The 27,483-nt window shown below is 44.6% G+C and overlaps 1 protein-coding gene across 8 annotated transcripts; it reads left to right on the forward strand.

Moving 5' to 3' along the window:
• On the forward strand, positions 1 to 27,483 carry LOC147023623 (bcl-2-related ovarian killer protein-like). Of its 8 annotated transcripts, XR_015060305.1 has the most exons (7): positions 4 to 142; positions 3,056 to 3,290; positions 6,643 to 6,774; positions 12,276 to 12,439; positions 24,129 to 24,272; positions 25,968 to 26,049; positions 26,271 to 27,483. XR_015060305.1 is itself a non-coding variant. In XM_085889223.1 (6 exons), the coding sequence occupies exons 2-5, from the start codon at positions 3,071 to 3,073 to the stop codon at positions 26,009 to 26,011; spliced, it is 540 nt and encodes a 179-aa protein (XP_085745349.1). In that variant the 5' UTR covers positions 1 to 142; positions 3,056 to 3,070; the 3' UTR covers positions 26,012 to 26,049; positions 26,271 to 27,483. The 8 variants fall into 8 exon arrangements, 7 of the variants coding, with proteins under 7 accessions (XP_085745349.1, XP_085745348.1, XP_085745350.1 ...); XM_085889223.1 differs by lacking the exon at positions 12,276 to 12,439 and having other exon boundaries at positions 1 to 142; XM_085889220.1 differs by having other exon boundaries at positions 25,968 to 27,483.

Consider the following 27,483-nt stretch of genomic DNA (forward strand, 5'->3'; position numbering starts at 1 on the left):
TTCTGTGGCAACGAAAGGGAGACATTCTATTGGTCGGTTGGCTTAGGAGGGCGTGGCCGTTTTTTATTTTATTTATTTTTTCCACTGGAGTTGCTGTGGAGATTGGTGGTGTCGGCTGGTGCGTGTGCGCAACTCGGTATCGGTATGTTCGGTGGTCTTCCTTATGACTTTGCAGCAGATGGTTCACATGACGTTCTTTCCGTACTGTTCGTGTCATTTGTGTGTTTAATATCCACCCGGAATGAGTACCGTAGTGAATTGAAAGTGGACCCCTTCATGTGCAAACTCGGTTTGATGACCACTGGTAAATACAGCCAGTCGTACAGTGTTTATGGAGGTGAAGGTCGAAGATGTTTTGGACTGTTGATCTATAAACACCCTAAACCGAGCTGTGAGGGTTCGAGTTAAACGCTCTACAAGCTGATTGGTCATGGAACACACCTCTGTACTAGCAGGGGGTGTGTTCAGTTACTAAGTTTTTATTTTCTGATTTTATTTTGTATATTTTTTGTGAACATCGATGAGACTCGTGGAATGGCTAAAGTTTCTTGTGGAGCGCTCGCCAAGCGGCTTAAGCACTCAAGTCATCAGTCCAACGAAACCTTTTGATGAGGAACGGCTGGCTTGGCAAGCATGAGCAAGATGATTGGTCATGGAACACACCTCTGTACTCGCAGGGGTGTGTTCAGTACGCACGTTTTTATTTTCAGTTCACCTGGAACGTAGTTCTGGGAGCTTATGGAATGGCGAGTCCGTCCGTCCGTCTTGCAACTTCTCTAAAACTACACGTACGATTCTGATGAAACTTGACTACAACCTTCATCACCCGTGATGTACCAAAGTTGTTCATGACTTTAAAAAAATTGGGATGTAGGGAGGTTTGCCCCCCCCCCCTAAAAAATGTATTTGCTTTCTTCTCCGGAACTACACACACAATTCCGATGAAACTTGATTACCACCCGTGATGTACTAAAGTTGTTCATAACTTTCAAAAAATTGGGACGTAAGGGGGTTTGCCCCCCCCCTCCCCCCAAAAAAGTATTTGCTTTCTTCTCCGGAACTACACACACAATTCCGATGAAACTTGATTACCACCTGTGATGTACTAAAGTTTGTTCACAACATTAAAAACAAGTGGTGCCAGGCACAACAAATCCCGCCCATTTAAGGCATAAAGTTATTTTGTGGATCAAATTTAAATTTGATACATCCTTAACCTGAATGTTGATTATAAGGAATATTTTAGTCTTGGTTTGAAGTCAATTAATCCATTTTGACGAAGTTATGAGCGAATAACGATTTTGATCTTTTCGTGACCTTGACCTTTGATCCAATTGGACCCAAAAGTTAATGGGGTCATCCAGGGTTCATTGCACACCTGTGGATTAAATTTGAAAGTGTTTGCTTAAGCCGTTTTGCCGTAAAGTTGCTAACAGACAGACAAACAAACCGGACGATTACAATATCCCGCTCCCTCCCTCCGGGTGGCGGGATAACCAGAGAGTTGGTGTCAAAGCCACCCAATGCTCGCCTGTTTATACATTTATCGTTTTTAAAAGACTAGTCTAATAATATTTTTTATAAAGCATTGCAGTGAAGTCTGATCCAAATAATTTTAAAGCACTATATGTATTTGTATATTGTAATCAGTAAAAAATAATGTGGTAGATAAAAACATTAGAAAGGAAATAACTTGCACCAAAAACTTTAACATTTTCACGCTTACGCTGACGTTCACGCCGGGGGTATCACTATAGCTCTCTGTTCTTCGAACAGGTGAGCTAAAAATTGTGGGCTAATGGGTTCTATGGGGGGAGGCGGTTGCCCCCCAAAATATGTATTTTCTTTCTTTTCTGAAACTACACGCACACAATTTCAATGCATGAAACTTGATCACAACCTTCATCATCCATGATGTACTAAAGTTTGTTCACGCTATATTAAAAGATAGGGGTCGAGGGGGATTTTAGGGGGGGTGGTTGCCCCCCAAAATAGATATTGTCGATAACATTGGTTCATTTGTAGGTACATTTTGCTGATTCTGTCCCACGTTGATTTCCTCCTCAGTATTATTCGACCAGGTGAGTGCCCAGGAGTATTGCCGCTGTTTTAATTTTTTTTTTTTGTATACGACAAGGCTCGTGGAAGATCTAAAAGTTTCTTGTGGAGCACTCACCGTTTAGCCTAAGCACTTCAGGTAGCAGTCCAATGAAACCTTTGATAAGGAACGGCTGTTTGGCAAGCGTTAGCAAGCCGATTGGTAAATGAAGACACCTCAACATGTGTATGAGACCGAGAAACCTTTTCTGGTTATGTTGCTTGTGTAATGAAAAAGTTTAATTTTAGGTGAGTTTTCGCCCTGTTGTTGGGCTTTGTTCACTTTTTAGCTGTGCTTTGGTAGTTTCATTTCAACCTTGGAACAGGTGCTCTGATTTAAAAAAACAAACTAACAACAAAAAAATAAACCGCAACGTTCCTCTGTGAACGTGGGTTCGTACATTTACTAATGAGGGGTGTTTTTTGTGATTGTTATTATTTATTGTTATTGTACAATAAATTGTAGAGTTGATTTGTCAAACAATATCGATGTTTATGAACATGAAGAATTATTTAAATTTAATTTTGATTATTGTTGCATTTGCATACATTTAACATGATTATTATTTTACTTGCCTTCTCTACTAACCTACCATCACTCCCTAATTTTGTAATCGTCCCATCTCGTTAAACATCTATGGGAAACATTAAAAAAAAAATCTATTTGTTATAGTGCTTTCTTTCCTTGAGATAAATCATTCCCTTTGTGCTGTGTTTATCACCACTCACAAGTTGATGTGTTTCGTCAGCAAAGTGAGACCCCACCTGGGTGGGGGGTCATCTCGAAAGATTGTGGAGCCCCGTGTTATTGCATGGATTTATTCATGACCCTCACGTTGCCTCTGCCCGGGACCCACGTTGAGCTCGGGAGGGTGGGGGCTTGAGCTTGGGGTCCTGGGCACGGGCCTTGTGTGTCCATGCAGTAATCCGCCACTGTTTCTTTGTTACCTCCCACTAGAGACGAAGGTTGCACATGGAGTTCCTTCGTCACAGAGCTCTGGTGCTCAGGGGTTTGTGGACGCTACCCAATGACGTGCAGCTCGTTGCCCAGGCCAAGACCCTCTGTGGAGACTGTATTAAATGGCGATTATCTCGGACTGGCACGACCTTCAATGCTTCCTCACAATCCTCTGCACCCAGCTACAAAAGCTCAAGGATTCTTGCAGAAGCCTCCTGTGTCCTGCTCCTGTTTGGTGAGTTAACAAGGTTAGACACTGTGACTGGGCCCTGCCAGCTCCCTCCACCTTTTCATTATAACTACAAACAAAGCTAGCCAGCGTTGTCAGAACCCCTAGTAAGGTGTATATTGTTTAAAACAAAAACAAAAACCGGTCTTGTAAAGTTTCATCACAATTAACCTTGGGAGCTGTTAATTGCTCAGACGAGTAGGGTTACAAACAAACAAACTGTCCCATTCGCTTTTATGATAATAATAATAATAATAATAATAATAATAATAATACCATTCCTTTTGTGCCGTAAAGGCGCATAGGCCTGCCGAGGCAGTTTCATTGGCAAGGATTGCAGTCCTTGATAGGTCGCCACTCTGATGCGAGCTACCCTGAATGGTTATTACCCCAGTACACTGGTGCTCATTTCGTCGACCTCGGACCGATGACAGGCTGAGTCAACCCCACCTGGTGTTAATTCAACAGTGGACAGGGGCTCAAACTCAGGACCCTTACATCCCCAGCCAGCCACCCTAACCGCGAAGCCAACAACAGGCTTTCACTTTTATATAGCATATGAATGAATGAATAAAACTTTTAACTCAAAAATACGGATGAACAAGAGTGGTTCCAATTTGACCCAAGCTTTTATTTACAAAGGAGTAATGTATGTATATTAATAATTTGAGCAAATATATTGACTTGATGTTGATAAAAGACACCTGTTATCACAAGTTTCCTGCTTTTAAGAATGTATGGGCTTGAAAATAAAGGAGATATAAACAGAGGGTGGAACAACAAATATTAATTTTTGGTCAATGAAAACAAGCTTGTTTTGGAAATGAGATGATTGTTCAGGGGCTCTAAGCTGCGAGTTGTAAACAAAAGTCCAAGCCAAATTTGAACCAACATCCGACAAACCACAACAAAGACGACAAGAAAAAGAGCAATCAGAGATTGCAGACCCTCGCCAAGACTTTTGTGTGGTGTTTGTATACTGGTGTGTTCCGTAATTACTAAGATATAACTAGAACTGCCACTTCTGCTGACGGTGATGACCAGGTACCAAGACGTCCCGCTTTGATGCAACCTGCTTTGATCAGACATTGAACATGACCCATGACGTTTATTATTCAGTTAAATTTCGAATGGGATTAATATAAATTCAAATCAAATGTAAGACCAAATAGGTACAATCCCGCAATGGAGTAATCAGAAGGAACCCGAAAAAGCAAAGAGGAAGTCATTAGGAGGAACCTGGATAGGATTCTGGTTCCAGATGCTGCTACTCTACCCTCAAACAAATCCAGGCACAACCAAGTGAGCCTTATTCAGAAGAAAAAAAAACTTCTGGCTGCCAGACCATGAGTCCGATCATGTTTAAATTTAAAACGTATATTCCCAATCACTACTAGATCATAATTGTGAAGTTTCATGTCAATTGATTAAGTGGTTCAAGAGAAATCGTTTTTCAAAGATTTTTCACACAATCCAATATGGCTGTCAGACCATATGACATCAATAATTATTTGTGAATACCCTGGTATCCCCAAGTCTTGGGGAACATTTGTGTGAAGTTTCCCCTTGATCTGTCAAGCTGTTCTGGAGAAGATTTTTTTATTGGTTTTTGAAAAAAAAAAAATGTATTTGTAGGTAATCTTAATTTTGGGTAAATCCAATATGGTTCCCAAACCATGTGACCTATGATGACATATGTTTGAACCTTTTGTTCCTCATGGTTAGGCAGTAATGTGTAAAGTTTCACCTCGATCTGTTCAGTCACTTCAGAGAAGATTTTTGAAGGTTAAAAAAAAAAAAAAAAAAAAAAAACTCTTTCGCTGTCGAATCACGTGACTGATGACGTCATCATTTTTTTTTTTCTGTGGACCATTTTATCCCTCTGATTCTCAAAAATTTTCATACTGATCAGATGTAGCCTTCTACATATGCAATTATGACCCCATAAAGGGGCACCTGTGACGTCATAAACTCTATGGTATTCATAGAATACTTACTCTGCGCAGTCTTAAGAAGGACTTGGTACAAGCCAACGTGTCTGTTTTTTTTTTGTTTTTTTTCTTTGATCCAATATGGTGTCAGACCAGTGACCAATGATGTCACTTTAATCAAACTATATTTCTCATGGGTAGTTGATCAATTAGTTAAAGTTTTGCATTGATCGGTTAGCGGTTTCAACAATTGCAGACAATTTTTTTCATACTGACCGGATCAAGCGTTGCACTTGTCAAATTATGATGTCATAATGAAGGCACCGATGGCATCATCATTAACATATCTCATTCTCCATGGGGAGTACTTGACAATGAGCCATGTTTCAAGTTTTTACCATGGAGCAGTTTCAGAGATAGAGGTCCAAAGTTTTTCCGTTTTCCCAACATGGCTGTCACACCATGTGACCTATGACATCACAATTATCAATAAAACATTCTACATGAGTAGTCGCTCATATGGTGAAAATTTTGTCTTGATCCAACAAACGGTTGTGGAGAAAAACATGAATTCTGTGTGGACAAACAAACAAATGGACCCAAATGCAATATCCTCTCCCTCGGCGAGGGTAATGACAAATGTGTTGCTTTGGAAACTTCCAGAGCGACTTGAATAACATTTGTCTATTCACAGGCAGAATACCTTGACTCTGTCCATTTGGCTTTGCTTACAACTCCCATCCATGTACTGTACAAATATTATCGCCAACTTGATTCTGATTCTGATGTACCACATGCTCTGTTCCAGAGCGTCGGTGCTGCTGAAGCAGTTTCTTGGCAAGGGTTAGACTGGGTGGTTTGCCGTTGCCTTCCTGACAGAAGGAATTTTGGAATTTGTTCATTGTGCCGGCGATAGCTCGCCTACTCTTCGCGCAGGACACAATGGGAACTTTAACGTTCACGAACTAATGCTGGCAGATGTGACGCCCACGGCCATCCGATGGATGGCGCAAACATTAATGAATCACCATGCCTGTGAAACACCAGGGTGGCAATTTATAGCTCGGTCAAGATTCAAACCCAGGCTGGACAGCTTAAAGGGGAGTATGGAGCATGTGTACCTCTAGGGAGTCTAGGCCATCGTACCCACCCCCCCCCCCCCAATCAGATATATATGCAATATGCTTAACTTTTCCTGAACATTCAAATTGAGTTAGTTGGATTGCAAGGGTTTGTAAGATCATGATTTGGGCCTACAAAAATTGTTACAAATAGTAACTTGCATTATTTATATATTTTAAAGAAGCATACGTAGCTGTCAGGTTAATAATTGTGACATTGTATTGTTGGTCTCCATGCAAACGACTGGACTGGTCTGGTCAGGTTTAACCAGATGAATGAAACCATTTTTACCACTGACTGCACAGCTCAAGAGCTTGAAGCCATGTTCCCTGATCTGTTTCACAACGTTGATCGGAAACTGCAAATACTGGCCCTCGCTGAGCTGGAAGTGTCTGAAGCGCTGCATGCGTTTGCAACACTTCTTTTCTATGAACAACGTGAGTTTCTTCTTCTTCTTTTTGTGCAGCACTTGGCTGTGGGTAGCACCATTTGCTGTGGACGCAGCTGTGACACTGATGCAGTGCTCCCTGAAGGTGTAGAGCAGGAATATGGAATTTTGCCAGGGTTCTGGCGGTGGCTCGCTTACTCTTTGCTAAGGGCACTGCAGGATCTTTATCATCCACCAACTAATGCTAATGGCCAGGACAACCAGCTTCATATCCGTCTGAGGGACGGCACACACGTTGATGCCTCACCCTGCCAGTGAGACACCACGGTGGCAGTTGCAGTTGAGATTCGAGCGCAGTCAAGCAACTCTGAGGCGGTTATGCATATATGTAGGCTATCCTGCCAGACCTGACTTTCTTATCATCTCACGTACTTGTTTTCTCAAAAGAAATTTATTATTTTTTGAACAAGAAACTCTGAAACCTATTTTCTTAAATGGAAACCTGTTTTTGAGCTCTGAGGGTGCAGCATCGTGGAGTGTTGCAAATGTGATGGTTAACACATTTCCAAGCTTTTATTTAATCTCAAAGTTCTCTTGACATTATGTTGAACATTATGTATTGTGTCTCTGTTCTGTATATCATCTGGGAAGGGCCATGGGGATTGGAGAGGGCAGGATATGGGATATGGACATGGGAGGGCCATGGGAAGAGCATGACAATAAACCAAATTGATAATTTCTGCATCAGCAGCAAATTTAGTTCATTTCTCTATGGAATGTCAGCGTATAGAAGTACAGATGCTGTAGGTGCCCATTTTCTGTGTATGGTTATACTAAATATGAAGATGAAGCTGAAGAGGACTCAGAAGAAGCTAGATTGGCCACTCGATAGAGCGCATATCTCCGCCAGGCTGATTAGTTTACGTTTTGCATCCCATTGATAGGCTGGATCTGGATTTGGACCTGAAATATAATTTAATCAGCTTGTTTGTGCCACCGAACCAACTTATCCACGAAGTTTTGTCATAACGCGTCCCCAACCTTTTCTCGATGGTGAAGAATCACTTTAAAAATTGTCGGATTCGGATCTTCACCAAAATCAAATCGATTCGCTGCAGTTGCACACCCAACCTGTCCACCAAGTTTCAACCGAATCCATCCTCAACTTTTTGAGATATCCTGCTCACAGACATACAGACCAGCACCAAAGTCTAAAATAGACTTTGACCAAACTTCTCGAATGGAAGAAATCACAATTGCTGAGATGCTTTGCCCAATTTGAAATCTTAAGAATAACATTGCGACAGGGGAGGATCTGATATCGCTGGAATTATTCAAAGCCAATGAAGAATGGAATCTTGAAACACTGTTGCAGCTCTTTGACCTGATGTGGAATGCAGAAAGGGCACGCAAGGCGTACAGGAAAGGGACCATCTTAAAGCTTCGAAAGAAAGGAGACATCCACAACTGGAGCGGGATTACATTACATCACTGTTCGTGCCGGGGAAAGTTGTCAAGCAGATGGTGGCAAACCCGATCAAGAATTATCCGAGCAAAGACCTTGCACGGCACTGAGAGCAGCGTCACCCCTCGGTAGTTGTTGCAGTCTTGGCGATCACCCTTCCCTTTCCAGAGAGGGACAACAAGGCCCCTCTTCCAGTTATTTGGGATGATGCCTGTGTTCTAGGCAGAGCACAGAACTGCATGCAACGACACGAGTACAGCATTCCCACCAGCCTTGAGAAGTTCAGCATGTATGCCACAGATCCCAGGAGATTTACCCATTTCAACTAATTCACCGCAGCCTGTTTCCACAAACTAAGGTGGACCACAATTGATTGGAATGTCAGAAATATGGATAGTAACACCCCTGACATCCAACTCGGCAGCTGGTGGATCAGCCTGGTACAGCTGCTCAAAGTAACCGGTCCAGCGGGCCTTCACTTTGGACTCTTCTGTCAAGAGCCTACCACCCTCCACTCTAATTGCAGTACACCGAGGGATGGGCTTGGAGGAACGCAATATGTGAATTCCCCTGAAAGCAGGACAAGAATCACTTGACCACAGGTGATGCTCTACCCCCTCCAAGATTCCTCGCACATTGGCCTCCTTGTCCACCCTTAGTGCACATACAGTTTTACACCTCAGCTCCCTGAACAGCTCAGCTCTGCCATTTAGCCTGGCCCTGCGACTCTGGTCAATGGTATCCAGTGTCCCTTGAGAGACAAAATTCTTCTAAGCCCTCCGGTGAGTTCCAAGACATCCACCGGCCACATAAACAATGGTGGTCTTGAAGGCATTCCACAACTCTTCAAGATCCCCCAAAGCAGGCAGACCCCCCCAAAATCTCCATTCAGCGTGTTCGCAAACTCCTCCGCTGCCCTCTCATCCTTGAGCTTGCAAACATACAGCTTAGGCTGGGATGGTACCATTCTATGCATTGAGGCTTCAACTTCATTGTCACTACAACAAGCCTGTGGCCAGCATTGAGGAACTGAGCACTCCTGTAGTCTGCAGTTCTGGATCATCCTCCAGCGACCATCAACGAGCATGTGGGTCGATCTCCCTTGCCACATGACCAGCGTTTGAATACCAAGTCCTGCGATGAGCCTGTAGGCACTGAAACCATGCACCAGCCATCCGAAGCTTGCAAAATCTTGCAAAATCAAGGAACTTTGTGCTATTTTGGTTAAGAGTTCCAGACCCATGTTGACCAACACATGTCTCATAACCATCCCTATCAGTTCCAGTTGATGCAATGAAATCCACCAAGACTAGAAGAGTATCTCGCCTGGCGCACTGATCAACCACAGACTCGAGCGTGGCATAGAATGCTCTCTTCTATGCCACGCGTGATCATCCTCTCTTCGGGATAGGACATTCCAGGCAACCACCTGATGGGACTGCCTCAGCCTAACCCAAGGAGACCGCCGTCTGGTGGACAACAACTCGGCACCACCTCGACACACTCTCCCACAATCTGACCCGGGAATGTTACCCTGTGGTTTCCCTCCTATCATCAAAGATTGGGGGTTTTAAAGGCTTTGTCCCAATCCCGTCATCTGGTGAGCTGCCCTGTAAAGGGCAGTTGTTTTCTCTCCCACGGAGTGGGTTTTCAGATTTTTTTTTTTTTGTGCTTTTGATATGTTTTGCAGAATGAAGGGTTTTACCTTGGCCGGAGTGCAAATCCTGCACTAACCTCTTCATAAAAAGTAGCCCAACTGCAGGAGGACGTCCACAGACACAGTTGGGCACTAGATATGGATGGCCGTTGGCTCACAAGGAGCTCCTCCGCCCTTTGATAATTTTTATTTTTAATCTTGCTGGGTGTTCATATTATACAACCCTTGTGTATAATATTCTCTCCAAGAAAACTTGGTGGGGGAGATGGTTTAGTTGCCCACACCCCGATCATGAAATAGGGTTAGTACAGGTTTACATGCTACCTGTAGGAAGTCACAGATCTAATCTGACCTGGCTTGATAAAGACAAAATCAGAACACAAAGTGGTTCAATATCTCAAATAGGTGGTGGAAAAAGCGAATGCCCAACCACTGTTTACCACTGTGAGGAAGACGAGATGAAATACCTGGTGCATGTCCTCAGAATATCTGATGGTGGAATACCAAAAACAAGCATGGAAATGGACCCCAACGGGGAAAATAAAAAAAGAAAGGGAGACCCAAGTACTGTATATCTTCAAAGGAATCGTTTCAACCGAGGCAGAATACCTCACACTCGGTGGAAGATCTGGAAACTCTGGCCCACAAGAGAGCTCAATGGCATGATATCGTCTGTCTCGTGTGCCTCACGGCATGGGAATAATGATGATTAATAATACGTTTCATCATGTGCCCGACGTTTTGAGTGTGGTTCTTGGTTGCTGTGTCTGTGTTGCTGCTCAGCATGCTTTGCTTGACTACCCACCTGTGGTGGATGCTCCTCCTTCCCAATCCCTTTGGAACATGTTGCACCATGAAGATGGTATGCTGCTGTTTTTCTGAGTGACTACTGCCCACAGTCTTTACCGACGAAGTATCTGCACAAACCAAAAGACAGAAAATCTAAATTTGCACTCAGAAGTCATTTCACATTTGTTTCTCATGGTGCTGTGAAAGAAACCGTCAAACTGGATCGAACCACACCCCTTCCCTCCACCTCCACTTGGTTTTATTATGTTGTGGTTGCATGTGGAATTTGGCAGTGCTACAGCGAAAGCTTTATTGATTTGTAGCACGGCTGTGTCTTTGTTCACAGCTTGAGTTTATAGACTTATTGAAAGTTATAAACTTGGGATTTCCATCTTTTGTATTTAAAAAAACAGGATTTTCCCACGTCCTTTTGTCTTGTACACATATCACATTGGACTTTTAAAGCACAGTCGGTTTATTCTGGTGATTGAAATCGTTAAGAAAGCAAACCGCTCAGAAAAATCCATCAGATTGGCTTGTGAGGGGTCGTCTTCCATTGGATCTGAATGGCAGGAAGCATCCAGGCTTGACGCACATTCAAATCTCAGTTCCCTTTACCCTGAGACCACAAATTGTTTAAAACTTGTCTGTCCTTTGCCCAGTACCTCACTTTCCCAACGTCCCTCTCCCCATCCCCCACCCCTTCCAACCCACATCTAATCTTTATGTCCTCTCCTCCCATACCCCTCCTCACCCCAATTATTCATTCTATCAAGGTGATCTGCCTTTGCATTGGAAACATTTTCTGTTTGCTTTTCCCAACCCTCCCAATTCTGGTTTTACCTCTTCTCTCCTACCTTGCTTTCCTTACCACACCCCATCCTCACTTGCCTGTTACCTTTTTACCTCCCTCAACCCACTTCATGTATTATTTTCTGCCTTAAACTCATTACACTTTCCCACTTTGCCCTCTGCTCCCTGACCCTTCCTTGATCCATATCTTTTATTCCCATACTTTGTTTTCTTTATTTGTACACAAGGAAAAGTAGATTCAGTAAAAAGCAAACTCTGCCCATCCCAGCCTGTGTCCCATATTACCCACATTGTAAGGCAAGTAGGACAAACCTTGTTTTGACCACTGCTTCTCTTTGTTACCCCCTAAAAATTCTGTTATTCTATTTATGCCTTTGCTGAAAAGATGGCCGAGACATAGGTCTCTAAGCCGTCGAGTCTGGGTTTGAATCCCGATCCAACCAAAAACTGTCATCCCAGTGGTTCACTGGCAAGATGATCCATCACTGTGTACTGCTCCTCGGATGGATGTTAAACTGAGTGTCCCATCTGCCGACACTAGTTGGTGGATGTTAAAGATCCCTCGGGATGATCTTTGCGAAGAGTAGGCTCACTATCACTGGCACGATGAACAAATGCCAAATTCCTGCCCAAATTGCTGCTGGGAAGGCACAACCTTCCTTCCACCCAGTGTCGTCCTTGCCAAGAAACTGCTTCGGCAGTCTTGAACCTGCTTTCGGGAAGAACACTAGAATATGAATGTTTGTCTTTAAAAAAAAAAATAAAAAAATTGTACTTTTCTCCCTTAATATGTTCTTGTTTTACCTTGTTGTGGCCCTGTACACAGAAGTGACGTGGGGCCGGGTTGTGGCATTGTTCATGGTTGCAGCCAACCTGGCTGAAGTTTGTGTTGCTCACGGATGCCCTGCTCTCATCCACACCATTGTCGACTGCATTGGTGTGATCTTCCTCAAGACTGTGCTACCATGGGTGAAGGCCCAGGGAGGATGGGTGGGCTGGGGTGGGGTGGGATGTGGAGTGATTTTTATAAACACATTTATGAATTGTCATAAATTTTAAACATTTGTGGAATGCAAACAAAACCTTTATTCTGAACTTGTCTGTGAGCTACAGTTGAATAGGTATTTTATTATTTGCAAGAGAACAGAGCCATCATTGCATTTTCCTGAACCAACCAGACTAAAATTCATGTTTAGCCGCAATGATTGTAAATATCACCTATAGTTGAAATTTAGATTTAATTGCCCTGTTTCCAGCAACAACAACAAAATATGATAAACTAGAATGGGCACGTGGTAGAGTGCATACCTACAACAGGCTGATTATTTATTTATTTATTTAATGTTGAAGGCTCAAGTCACAGACGAAATAGTCATCATCAAGGCCAGGCCTTAGCAAGAGAGACAGAGAGAGGTGAAAACGAGTGAGTAAGAAAAGTGTGTGATGTTGGTTTGAAAAGTGTATGATGTTTGTTTACAAAAAAAGATATTAAAGCTAACCCGGTAGTTATACTTTGAGTGAGACAGAAAGTAAGACCAGCAATCCTGACACTGAGTGTAAGATGGTTTCAGGCACCACTTTAACGCTCCTAAGTCAGAACGGTAGTACTGTTACGGATTTGGAAGCCTTTTGCACACAGACAGACAGCAGCCCCCACAGTTCAGTTATTTCGATAAGTATGTGTTTATAGTTAGGGTCCCGTCCCTTCTGTCTAATGGGAATTTCATGTGTGCGCTACGGGCTTATTTTTTAGTCAGGGTTTTTGACAACAACAACAACAACAACAGCGGCACCGTCGCCTCGCTCCACCGACGCCATTACGCACGTGGCCTTAGGTGAGGAGGTAGGCGGAGCTACAATCGCCTCAGATCGGGACTCCACCCAAAAGGGTGGGTGTTACCCCGCCTACCGTGGGCCTGTCCAATGAGCGGCCAGTGAATCGCGTGACGCAACCGTCCAATCAGGAGGCGAGTGGCCAGCGAAAAAAAAATCCCTCCCACCTCACGAGAGGAACGAAGAACGGTCGGGGCGATGATTCTGTCTGGGTCTGCCTCGCCTGGTGTCGTCTGATCCGCCTGGAAGCTTTTTTGGCCTTGATCACCTGTCGCCTCGTCCGCCTTCATGCTGGCTGCCGTCCGTCGCTCTATCCCTCGTCCTTGGTGCTGTGTTGAGGCGGTGGGTTCGAGTCTCGCCGAGCCAGTTCGATCAGGACAGGTGCAAGTGCAGACTCTTGCCCTCAGCTCGCCTTCCCTCCCGAGCTGAAGGGCCAAATAAAGGCCTCGGCCACCATTTCTTTTGGGTGTGTGCGTGTGTGTCTGTGGGGCCAGTCTATAAGTAGCAATTGTTTAGGTGCCTTGTACATTACTTGCATTATTTCTTGATAGTCGGTTTAACTCTGCTGTTTTTGAGCTCCCCTGATCAATTATAAATAAACCCCGATTGTTCAATGTACAAGCTCGTTGTCTGTTACTTTCTTTCATTGGTTTAGCACGGTGCGTATTTGGAACCCGGGAGGCCGTCATACCGTAATTGTTCATTTGGACCGATGGACCTCAGTAATCCCCGCTCGGTTTACACCCGGTTCTGGTAGGCCTAATCACTTGCCTGTTACCCTTTTACCTCCTTCACCGCCGAGCCAGTTCGACCAGACCACACGAGGCAGACAGGTGCAAGTGCAGACTCTTGCCTTCAGCTCATAGGCCGAATATCCCACTGGTAGGCCGAATCTGTATTCAGACCTGAACTAAAATTTAATCGGCTTGTTCTTCTCACTTAACCAACTTGTCCAACAAGTTTCGACCCGATCCGTCCATAATTTTTTTGAGATATCCTGCTATATATCATTTTTGGCTCGGTAATTGGCCCGTTCCCATTTTTGAGATATCCTGCTATATATCATTTTTGGCTCGGTAAATGGCCTGTTCTCGTTTTTGAGATATCCTGCTATATATCATTTTTGGCTCTGTAAATGGCCCGCTCCGCCCGAGGTCCGTCGAGGGTGTGACCTCCCCAGTAATTTGACGACGTGGGTACTTAGGTATATTGAAATTTGGCTATTAACCCTACTCCACGCCGTCAGAGAATTGGCGAGCATGGTCCTTAAGTGACCCGTGACCTTCGGAGTTGTCCGAAGGTTACGACCTGCAATTTCCGGTGTTCGGTGGGAGACGGCTTGACTGCTCCACTTGGCGGCCCTCCTCGCCACCGACCCCCGGCCGACAACAGTACTACCCTGAGCGGTTGCTGTCGACAACTTACAACCTGAAAACCCCCATGGGTTGTAGTTTACATTTCGTATCCCACTGGTAGGCCGAATCTGTATTCGGATCTGAACTAAAATTTAATCGGCTTGTTCTTGTCACTTAACTCGCCCAACAAGTTTCGTCCCGATCCGTCCATTACTTTTTGAGATATCCTGCTATATATCATTTTTTGCACGATCTCTCAGTGGTGAAAAATCACTTTAAAAATTCTCACATCCGGATTCGGATCTTCGAAAAAATCTAATCTCTTTGTCCTTGTCACATACCCAAGCTCTCCACAAAATTTCGTCTGAATCCATACACAACTTTGAGATATTTTGTTCACAAACAAACGGGTGAAAACGTAACCTCCGCCCATGCTACCTTCAGTGGGCGGAGGTAACAAAGTTCTCCACCTATGACATCACAGGTCATGTGGTTTGGAAGCTGTGATTTTTTTTTTTTGAAGACTAAACCTTTAAAAATCTTCTCCAGAACAGATTGACAGATCGAGAGGAAACTTCACCCACATGTTCCTCCAAGCCCTGGGGATACCATGATGTTCATGAATAATTAATAGGTTACATCGTCTGGCAGTCATCTTGGATTGAATGAGGTCTTTAATAAAAAAATTTTTTTATCTTGAACCGCTTCATCAATCGACGTGAAACGTCACAATTGTGATCTAGTCGTCATGGGGAACATGTTTTAAATTTCAACCTGATCGGATGCATCGGTCTGGCAGCCAGAATTATTTAATATTTAGAATCTGGGTTCAGGGATTTAAATTAAACTTTATATAAGTATGTATAATGATATAATAATGTGGGCGGAGGCATAGCTGGTGACATGATGTCGAAGAGTGTCCTAGTTTCTTTTTGTTTTGTGTTATCCTATTTCTTTTTGTTTTGTCGTGTCTTTCTTATTTTTGTTGTTTAGCATGTTCGGTTGATTCATCAACAATTCAATAACTCCAATCACAGTTGAAGTATGAGTATCAACATCGGTTCATGGGAGGATCTTGAAACCTATATCAGTGGGCTAATATGATTGAGAATCATTCAGGTGTTTATACGAGGCAACTATTGATATTGTGACGTCCACGTGACTTGAACAGTCCCGCCAACGTAGAATGAGCCGAAACGATGGAGGCGGTTTATTTATTTATAACCCAAACATGGCGGTTCTAATCGCTCTACCGCAAACGGGACGAGGAAGGTGGCACGAGTCACTTTTCACTGAGTTGATGATGTTTATTTGTTTTTACTATTAACCAGAAATAATAAGACTCGGCAAGAAAAGGGATCCGGGGCGATTCGACGGGATGGTATGGGATCGGGCGTGGGGAAAAACACAGACAATTCCAATGAATATACAGATCTCAAACCCTCTAAGGGGCCAAGCACACACACACACACACACACACACACACACACACACACACACACACACACACACACACACACACACACACACACACACACACACACACACACACACACACACACAGTAGCTATTTCTGGTGGTGTGGACGCAACTGTCCCTGGATCTGCGTCGGACGAGCTGGCCTTGCTCTCGTCAGGGGGGGCAGGAGAAACCGTGGTGCTGTCGACCTCCTGGTCTTGGCCCAAGTCCGCTCACAGCCGCCAGGGAACCAGTTCTGGCGCCAAGTTGCGAGCAGGAGAGGGAGGCAGGTCCGCCCGCCGTTCGACCCCGTACTCCGAGTCAGCAGAACCCCAGAGCCAACCAAGGTGAGGCATGAGGCTCAGCAAGGCTCCAAGACACGATGAAGAACACGATCGAATCAGCACAACAACAAGGATGCTCTCCGCGCAACAGCCTCCACACCAAAAAAACACGATCTTTTTGTCCCGATCTTCTTCCTCTTCCTTTTCGACCCTGAACAGAACCTTTTTATCCTCCTGTCCTCGTCACTTCCAATGGAGCCGTTTATTGGCCCACCGCCGTTGCCTTCTGCCAATCGTGACCACGGGGCGGAGCCATCCGCTGCACTGTCCTGTGACGTCACGGCCAGCCTCCAGAGAATACCAAAAGGGGTTTACGCAGACACACTTACCCTATCCCGTGTCCCTATCTAATTACGTGACAATTATCATTTCCCCCTTGAAGAAATGAACATTTACTAGACAACTTATCACCACTGAATTGCTACTTATTACATCGAGATCCTGGTAAACTCGAACAGCATGGCATACCTAATTAAACATCCTAATTACCCTTTGAATGCATACCCCCCCTCAAACGTAACACTGCCCCCTCCTCTGGTACCGCAGCTCCTGCAAGGTATATCACAGGCGCTACCGTACCAGCCTTAACACTGACTGACTCACCCCTATTTAACCTAACGAAATAAAGTAGGAGGGGCAATGGGCAGCGAGCCGCAGCTAACTTACCTATCCTGCTTAATGTACTTCCCCCTTACGGCCTTATCCTCGCCTAAACAATCATTCGTTTTTTTTGTTTTTTTTTAATTTTATCACATGAGAGCACTGAGCGAAGTTGCACTCTATCTTCTGGATCATCGCTCTTGCCCAGCACTCTTCCAGTGATCTGGGGAGGGGAAACAAAAGGTTCCACAAAAACACAACACTTATACTTTACATTCCTACTCTAAGCCTTAACGACACTATTCACAGGATATTTACACTTGACCGCCTCCCCCAGTGGATGCTAATAGACCCAGCGTTACTGGGGAGCCAATTTTCAAATTTGCTTGCCCCAAAATTATGCGGACATCATGCCCTTGCTGCACATGTCAAGTTGTGCGGGATCGAGTGGGACTCGTACATCTTCACAACACTCACACCATGGTCATCATCGCATTTCTAGGTCATGGTCCTCATTTTAATCATGCAGGCTGAATCCCGTCATGGCCGTGGGGTGGGTTACCACAAGATGATGGGGGCATCTCAGGTGCAACCATGCCCACAGGTAAGCTTTAGTCCAACCCGGACGTTTCTGCGCCCCGCTCCCTTTGATTCCCTCCACCCTGGTAGCCATCAGCTCTAATCCCGTACAACACTCTGGAAGGGGTCTCACTGGCTCCTCTGGCCTTCCTGGGTCGCCAAGGTCCTACCCGCCTTGGTCGCCCAACCAGACCCTCTCCCAGTTGCCTCCAGACACTGTCACCATTAGCCACCAGGTGGTGAATCTCCTTGAAGGGGGTCGCAATTCACGCTCACCGTGAGCTTCAGCAATCCCTGTGGACAAGCACATCATCCCCACCCACAAAACCCACATGACTCCCCCACCCCATCGGCCTTACATGTGACACCTGCATTTCTAACACTTCGCCGACCATGACCTTCCCTGTTACCACACCATGTCCAATAAAAAATCAATGTGTGCACCATACATTTCACTTCTTCACTTAAAACAACTCACACAGCACTTCTCACCCGATCCACGCACCAGCCATTGGACAGCCACTCGTGCCCGCTTTGTTTCCAATTACCCGCTGTCCCGATTGTCACTCTAAAACCCAGCAGAACTCACAAACCCATGCCAATTTTCCCACAATTCATTTTTTTTCCACCAAAGGAGGGCACTTCGCCACAATCTCAGCAGCCGAGCATGGCCGTATATGCTCAGCCCAATCTAGTCTCCCCGACCCCCGACAGTGATCTCCGGACCCGACCTATGAAAGGGCATCTCGGATAGACCTGGCGGTTCAGCAGGAGGATTCACCCTCTCCGAGTCTAAAAGTCTATTGGAGGGTCCCTCCATCGCCGGGTACCGGCAATATCGTTGCATGTGTCCTCTTCGCCCGCACCGGAAACAACTCCCCATAAAAGGCCCCCATGAGTATCGGTGTAATGTCCCTTCCGGTTCCGGACCCCCTCGGCCATAATCGAATTGCTCTATTGGCTGGGTTGGACCCCGCCGCTTTGGCACACCAACTACCGAATTACCCCTTATCAAACTTAACAGTTTCTGGCAAATTTCCTGAAACATTTGGGTAATGCCAATTTCTCCCAGCCCCCCTCCCTGATCCTGAATCTCTGCCTGTCGGATCGTCACCGATGGCCTCTCGGGCACCCGACCCGGCCGACTCCACGAGGCCAGCCTGGCTGCGCACTCGGCCGCTCGGTGCACGGTGGGTGGATCCTGTAGCTCCACTAGCGCTCGGACCTCAGGGTCAGGAAGAGCAGCTAAAAATTTCTTGAGTGCCAGTCTGTCCCATGCCTCCACTGTAAGGTCCTGATACGCGATCCTGACTGATTGGTAAATGTCCTGTGCCAGCTCCTGCACTGTCTCACCCGGCTTTAATCTGCGGTGCTGGAGCTGGGCCCGCACCAGATCACAGTTTGCCGCGAACCCTAACCGACGGCTCAACGCCTCGCAAATGTGGGAGCTGGTCAACATCCCCTCCGCGATCACGTTTAACACATCTGCGGCTGGTCCCCGCAACGTTGCCACCAAATTCCCTGTACGTTCCCGCTCATTCCACCCGTTTAGTCGGGAAATGCACTCAAATTCCGTCAGAAAAGCTTCAACGCTCCCTGACCCGTCGAAATTTACCAGGGGGATCACTTTTACGGTGGCCCGCTTCTCAGTTTCTCCCTTGTCCGAATCCAGCCCAGGGATCAAACACCCTTGTGGCTGCGTATCCAATTTCGGAGCCCACTGTGGCCAAAGATGTTTTGTGGTGAGGGTCTCATGGGTCAATTTTGCCTCCTGTTCCAAACGTTGAATGGATCGATTCACCTCTTCCCGCAGGATCTTCTGGGCCCATACAACCTCCTCCAAGGCTCCGTCGCGAGTTTGTAGCTGCTCCTCAACTAACCCGTACACTCTACTTACAAACGACGGCTCTACCAGGCCTTTATCCAAGACTTCATCTTGGCTCATAATTTTATCTTGTTCATCCAAACGAGCCTCCAATCCTTTTACCTCCTCCGCCAAATTCATCCCTTGCTTCCTCAGCTCTCCCCACTCTTCAACTTGCAGCTGCATATGAGCATCCACACAGGCACGATGACGTTCCAGGCTTTCATCCACTTTATCAACCCGAATGTTCGTTGCCTCAATTTTATCTACCAATTTTTTTCCGTATATTTTCCCCCTCCAATGTAATTTCTACCTTTGTTTCCACCAATCTATCCTCAAATTTACTTTGTATTTCCCCCAATTTAACATCCACACACTCCTGCATCTCAGTTTTCATTTTCTCCATCTTTTCCCCCAATTCATCCCTCATTAAATCAATCCATGCACCCAACTGTACCCCCATTACCCCCAATTGATCTGTCATTTCTGCCCTCTGTGTCACGAATTATTATTATTATTATTATTATTATTTTTTTTTTTTGTATACCTTGGTCGAGGCTCGTATGAGAGCTAACACACAACTCACAGCAAGGAGGCATGAGACAAGAGGGGCGGGAGTGGAAGGGACAAAACAGTGGGGAACAGACACATTAGGTGAACTGTGGAAGGGAGAGGGATGGGGATGGGACGGGGAACATGGCGAAGAGAAGATGGACATTTCAGGGACTTTCAGGAAGGAAAGCAGGAGAAATGAAGGAAGAGGGCTTGGGTGGATTATCGGGGGTAGAAAAGATCGAGGATTTGGATGGGGGAAGATAAGAGGTGGTGGTGAACAGCTGTTTTGAAAGCCTGGAGGGAAGAATGGGAAAGAATAGAGTGAGGAAGTTTATTCCAAAGGCGGGAAAAAAGATGGAATTTCCATTTGTGCCGTCATTTCTGCCATTTGTGCCCCCTGTGCCGTCATTTTTGCCCCCTGTGCTGTAATTGCACTCATTAAACGTTCCAACATTGTCCAGATCGTCATCGTGCCGGTTTCCGGCGCTGCCGGCTCCGTTACGGGCAATGAAGCACGGTCCATGCTCGGAATGGGGAAGGTTCCAACCCTACCCCCGTCTCTCCCTTCTTCCCCCGACTCGCTGCCACACACGTGGCCTTCCTCCTCAAACATCTGCACATCCGCCATGGTGCAGAAGTCCCGTTTGCCACCAATTAATTTAAATTTGAAAAATCCCGCCAAAATTTTCCCGCGCTCGCGCGCTTTTCTGTAGTAGTTTTATATTCCAATTCGTGGCGAGATTTTAATCTTGGTATATTCTCCCGATACCAAATATAATTTAGAGGGGTTCGAACATCCCACTCCTGACACCAATGTGACGTCCACGGGACTTGAACAGTCCCGCCAACGTAGAATGAGCCGAAACTATGGAGGCGGTTTATTTATTTATAACCCAAACATGGCGGTTCTAATCGCTCTACCGCAAACAGGACGAGGAAGGTGGCACGAGTCACTTTTCACTGAGTTGATGATGTTTATTTGTTTTTACTATTAACCAGAAATAATAAGACTCGGCAAGAAAAGGGATCCGGGGCGATTCGACGGGATGGTGTGGGATCGGGCGTGGGGAAAAACACAGACAATTCCAATGAATATACAGATCTCAAACCCTCTAAGGTGCCAAGCACACACACACACACACACACACACACACACACACACACACACACACACACACACACACACACACACACACACACACACACAAAAAGCGTAGCTATTTCTGGTGGTCAGGCTGGACCGTGGTGTGGACGCAACTGTCCCTGGATCGGCGTCGGACGAGCTGGCCTTGCTCTCGTCAGGGGGGCAGGAGAAACCGTGGTGCTGTCGACCTCCTGGTCTTGGCCCAAGTCCGCTCACAGCCGCCAGGGAACCAGTTCTGGCGCCAAGTTGCGAGCAGGAGAGCGAGGTTGGTCCGCCCGCCGTTCGACCCCGTACTCCGAGTCAGCAGAACCCCAGAGCCAACCAAGGTGAGGCACGAGGCTCAGCAAGGCTCCAAGACACGATGAAGAACACGATCGAATCAGCACAACAACAAGGACGCTCTCCGCGCAACAGCCTCCACACCAAAAAAACACGATCGTTTTGTCCCGATCTTCTTCCTCTTCCTTTTCGACCCCGAACAGAACCTTTTTATCCTCCTGTCCTCGTCACTTCCAATCGAGCCGTTTATTGGCCCACCGCCGTTGCCTTCTGCCAATCGTGACCACGGGGCGGAGCCATCCGCTGCACTGTCCTGTGACGTCACGGCCAGCCTCCAGAGAATACCAAAAGGGGTTTACACAGACACACTTACCCTATCCCGTGTCCCTATCTAATTACGTGACAATTATCATTTCCCCCTTGAAGAAATGAACATTTACTAGACAACTTATCACCACTGAATTGCTACTTATTACATCGAGATCCTGGTAAACTCGAACAGCATGGCATACCTAATTAAACATCCTAATTACCCTTTGAATGCATACCCCCCTCAAACGTAACAATATTACCATGGTGAATTTGCACTGCTTTAATTATCTGAGAATTTAGATGAGTTTGGTTAACTAAACAGATGACCCGGTCATCAAAACGCTTTGGCATCACAGAATTTGAGGACCTAAGCGGCACTGTTGCGTCTTAGTCATAGAACTGATGCAAATACCCTGGATGTTCAACTTTTTTGGAAAAGTTTGGTTTGCGGTTATGAAAATATGAGCTTCGAAGTGCTGCACAGGATGGGAGGGGTAGGAGAGGGAGAAATCGATTATCGGACAATGATCATTCAAAGGTGAAAGAGTAGATTCTCATTCATGTTAAGTCCAGTGGTGATTTTGCAGTTGAGAAACAGGAAAAAAAATAAACAATGAAATATACTGATTGTTGATCAAACCAAGTCTCAGAAATGCAGTAAGTATCAATCACATTGCAGGTTCACAAATTTCCACTGAACAGCTTCAGGTGTCATTATGATGATATTTACAGCTTCAAACATTAAACAGTTCAGTGAAAGAGCAGTTGTTTAAATGGTAAATATTTGATTGTGCAAGTAATGTTGCATTTAAATAATGTTGTTCATTCATAGCGAAATTAACTTGCTCACATAAAACAATTCATTGCTTTCTTCACAATCTAAACACGTTGCAAATTACATGATTTTTAGGTCATCTCTACCGAGATGACCTAATAAAGCCGGACCAAATGTCCGTCCGTACGTCCGTCAATTTTTCTTTCCGATCTGGATGAAACTTAGTATGTGGGTAGAGGTCGATGAGTGTTCCACAACGATATAACTTTTGTCCGGGTTCAAGGTCAGGGACGAGGTCACGAGGTCACGTAAGTTATAAAAATCGCCATTTTCAAAACCTATCCGGTCTGCCATTTTACACGATATTCGGCAACTGTTTATTGATTATGATCGTAATAAATATTATCTTGTATCTAACCAGACAGATTTTTGAATTTCCTTCCCGTTTGATCGTCACGTGATCTGGAAGATGGCCAAAAACGCCGATGCGATTCGCAAAGAAGGAAGGAAGGAGAAATGAAATATAAATATAAAACACATTTTTAGCCTTTTATATTTGTACATTTTCCGCCGAAGGTGCAAAAGTTTCAAAAGCCGAAATATAAACGTCGGCATTTATTTTCAAAATATAATTTTGTGCGCGTGCGCCAAAATGCCGAGTCATCTTTAACCAAACTGCGCAGTAGTCCGGTCATGGCCTCTGAGCAGTGGCCAGCGTGGTTCAGATTGACTGTGGTTTCTGGGGCGAAGGTGATTGTTAAGAAGTATGTCGGCGGTATAAATTCGAGTGATTGTATTGGTGATTTAATCACGCAACATCTTGACAACGAATATTCTGGCCGAACGATTGCATCAATTCAGTGCATCAGCAGGGATGATTCGCAGGCTACTCTCGATCGTGCCGATATCTAACATAATCACCGGCGGACATAGGGCTGCAGGCTGTGGGGCGAGGCCACGGATCCCGGATGAGGGGATAAGTGATAAATTATGCTACATGCTTCGGGCTTTCTGATTAATATATCAATGAGTACATTCCATAATTAATAATTAATGAATCTGGCATACAAAATGTTTTTTTCATACCTGACATGTTACTTTGTGCAGTGTCACGAAACTTCTGTGGAATTAATAATTAATGAATTTGCTAGCTCTAACGATTTTTCAAACCTCAATATCTCTATAAATATTTGACCAATTTTCATTCTGAAAGTTGCATTATAATCAGTGAAGAATAATCTACAGGATTATCATAATCTCCGAGAACTAAGCCTATTTTTTTTCTACAACCAGAAGTGAAATGTCCCCAGAGAGTGGACGGACCGGAAAACCACGTATTGCACTTACTGGTGATTCTGATGTGTTAATCTGGGTACTAAATGAACAATACATATTTATTAATTATGTCATTAGTAGTGTTATCCTCGTGTATCTCTGTGAACTATTTCAATCTAAACGGTTAGTTTGGACTGTTTCGCGGTTACCTGAACTGAACATTGAGAACTTGTGGTATTATAGAGATGACCGTCACCCCCACACGGGGGTAATTTTTGTAATTGTTATTTGTGCTTTCATTTCCAGTCGGACATGGTTCGAACACTGGACTGCAGGAAAAGACCCATTGGCCTTTGTTGGCTCCTGGGTTCCTTGGCAACTATTCTGGGCTTAATTGTCCTCCCCCACTGTGCAGAGAAGATGTACTGAGCTTGGCCATTTTTCAAAATGGTAAGGACAGTTACTTTGTTGTTCACCACATTACCTTCAAAACATTATTCATTCTGTGAAAAGATGTCATCATTTTTAAAACAAATGAATTTTGCCAAGTTTGATGTATTATTATTATTATTATTATTGTTATTATTATTATTATGTCACTCAAAACTGAATTAACATTTATATACTGATGCCACTTCTCCTTCACATGCCCCACACCCATCTCCATGTCAGGCATTTCCTGGAAGTGTTGAAAGCCATCCTGGTGGCCCCACAGGATAACGTAAACTAGTAAGATGACTCAACGCTATGGCAGAGAAATGAAACACGACTTAGAAATGAACAGCAACTTTAGTATTTGTCATTAATTTTGAAATAGATATATTTTTTATTTTGTGCTTTCTTGCATCCTAAAAGTACCAGAATGATCGTTATTAAGACCCCTCTAATGCAACTATAGCACTTGCTGCAGGAAAAGCGTTGGTACTTTTCTATCAAAGGTTGCAAATCCTGTGGAGAAGGTAATTGAGAGACAACTTGTGGTGGGTTTTTTTTTTTAGCAATACGAGCTCTCCACAGTGTTGATATCATCTCCAACCTGAAGACGAATGGGATCACCATGTGCCTTCCTTCAACACTTTCTTTTCCTCCTTGTTACAAGCCTTGCATATCAGTAACAACGATGGGTGCCCACAGTTGAGCAAACAAATACATTGCATAGGCAGAGTTAGCCTGTAAAGTTTGTTTCTGATAAAGTTTTCTGGAGTGTAAGTAAAACCAAATTTTATATTATTTGAAAGTGTTATGTTTTGATGTTAAAAATAAAACAACAAATTTTGAGGCTGATTGCTATTCCATTAACAAAGCAATATAATTTTTAAAAATTTACAATAACTTGCAATGGTTGTCATGCTTGACCGTTTTTGGAGTTATATTCATTACAGACATCAAAATGATGTCTGTAATGAATATAACTGTCCAACTCCCACCTTGAATGCCATGTATTGCATTACCTTTTACTTCCCTCCCCTTACCTTCATCTGCCAATCTTAAAAAAATTCTTCTTCTCTCCATTCCTTGCCCTCTCCTAACTTCCTTTTCTCAATTTAAATTTCTGTGGTGTACCCCTCTCCCCCCTTCTTTCTTATGAAAACGAAATAAAGTAGAAAGCATCTCCAATTGCAAAGCCCGACCACATCCACTTTGTACTCAAACTAAACTTAATGAAAATAGCTAAAAATATAAAAGTACAATTTATGAATTGATATTCGTCCTATTTCTCATAATAAATGTTTGTTGAAAATTTGATGACAAAACCTCAAATGGTTAAAAAAAAAAAAGTTATGGCCTAGATCTAGAGACACACTAAAGCTCTATGGTAAATAAATAAACATGGAAGAGATTACAAAACCCAACCATATCTCGCTGATGTGAGGCGGTCAGGCTTATAAGGCCTATTTCTACTTACTCATACTGTGACTTTGACCCAATTATTAATTGATCTTCTCCACATTCTCGTAATGGTTGTTGAACATTTGATGACAAAAGCTGAAATGGTTAAAATAAGTTATACCCTGGATACAGCCTATACTGTACATGCTAATAGGGTGTCTCCCCTTGCCATTGCCTGCATACATGCTAACAATCAATGATGGACTTCATTGCACATCAACGTATTTTAATCCCTTCCTCTTCGTCCACATGCAGGATCTCATGACGACTCTTGCCCATCACCAATACCAATTACCTGACACCTGCAAAGCATTGTGAATCATGACAATGGGGAAAGGTAAATTTATATTTTTCAATTCCAGCAGGGCCTGCTGCAGCCGTTCTTCTCTTTTCAAACATGCCAATAAAAACCCAGAGCTCTCTTCCCAAGCAGAGCTCACTGCATTGCAGCAGACTACCTGTAAAAGGTTATGTGGGCCTTTCCATATTAAAAACACAGGCCTCGCATTTCCAAATGCAGCTGCATCTCATATTCATTGTTTCTGCTCCTCCCTGCAGGCACTGATGGTCTTGAGGCTCCAGCTCCTCCAACCCTTCCCAATTGCCATGAACAGCCAGCTGCTCATGACTCACAGCTCCTACTTCAGCACAAAAACATTTCAATTCCAAACTGAGTTCAGTCTGACTGTTCTTTCATGGCCTTTCCTTTCCAAAATGCTCTGCCTCTTTTACTTATTCTTACCTCCTGCCCCACGGCCGCTAGCACGCACCCTATGTGGAGCAGGTCGATGACTCCAGGCCACACGTTGACCTCAGCAGGCTCCATATTGAACACCCTTTATCCCGGCATGAACTTCGTCGGCTTGCTCACTTCGGGTTCAGCCTTGCTCACCAGCATAGGTTCTGCCAGGCTTACCTGCAGTCTGATGTCACTCCCTTACTGAGTAGGCTCACCTGCCACCCCACATGTTGCAGGCTTGAAGACCTGGCTCACTGGCTGTGGTTTGGCCTCACCCCCCCCCCACCCCACTATCCCCTCCCACATCCTTGTCCAGTCCCGGGCATGCCAGAAGGATCCTTGTCTGGTTTAACTGCATGCCTTCGAGTATCGTCCCACACACTACGGAGGTTGCTTCGCAAACAGCAGGACCTACCTGCTTTACCCCCCCCCCCCCCAAACACTATCTGCCTTGCTCGAGCGACTCACACTGACACGATGTTTGTCCAGGCCATTAGTTTCTTCAATCGCCCCCTTCTCTTCTATGTCCCTGGTGCCAAATTCACCTTCAACCCCCCTCCCCCACCCAATAACCATTTGATTTGATTTACCAAATGTGCCCCTTGTGCTTCATTATTTTTATTTATTTTTTCTCCTATATTATTAGTTTCTATTCATTTTTTCCCCACATTCATCTCTTTTGTTTGTGCAATGAAATCGTTTATACTCTGGGTCAACCCTCTTGCTCACAAACATCTGTGCTGCTTCTTTAGTGAAATCTCCATAAACTCTTTCTTCCCAATTTTTCTTTACTCCATTTCTACGTTAGTGCCCCATGTTCTATCATAATTTGATGGAATTTGGCCTGGAAGTTTTCTGTGCCAACCTCCTGGCTGGACTGCTCAAGAGTGGTGGAGGTCCCTATCCTATGCTTCTCCCTGTAAGGCCCTACCCCTGGCTCATCTCCACACAGGTCTTCTGCGTTGTCCACCATTTTGTCCACTCTTTCCCATGTGGCCAAATTTGAAAATAAAATTGTCTTAAATTTTACAA

Source organism: Eptatretus burgeri, chromosome 7, assembly GCF_056783735.1.
Source record: "Eptatretus burgeri isolate ZD-2024b chromosome 7, Ebu_testis_v1, whole genome shotgun sequence".
Classification (NCBI taxonomy): domain Eukaryota; kingdom Metazoa; phylum Chordata; class Myxini; order Myxiniformes; family Myxinidae; genus Eptatretus; species Eptatretus burgeri.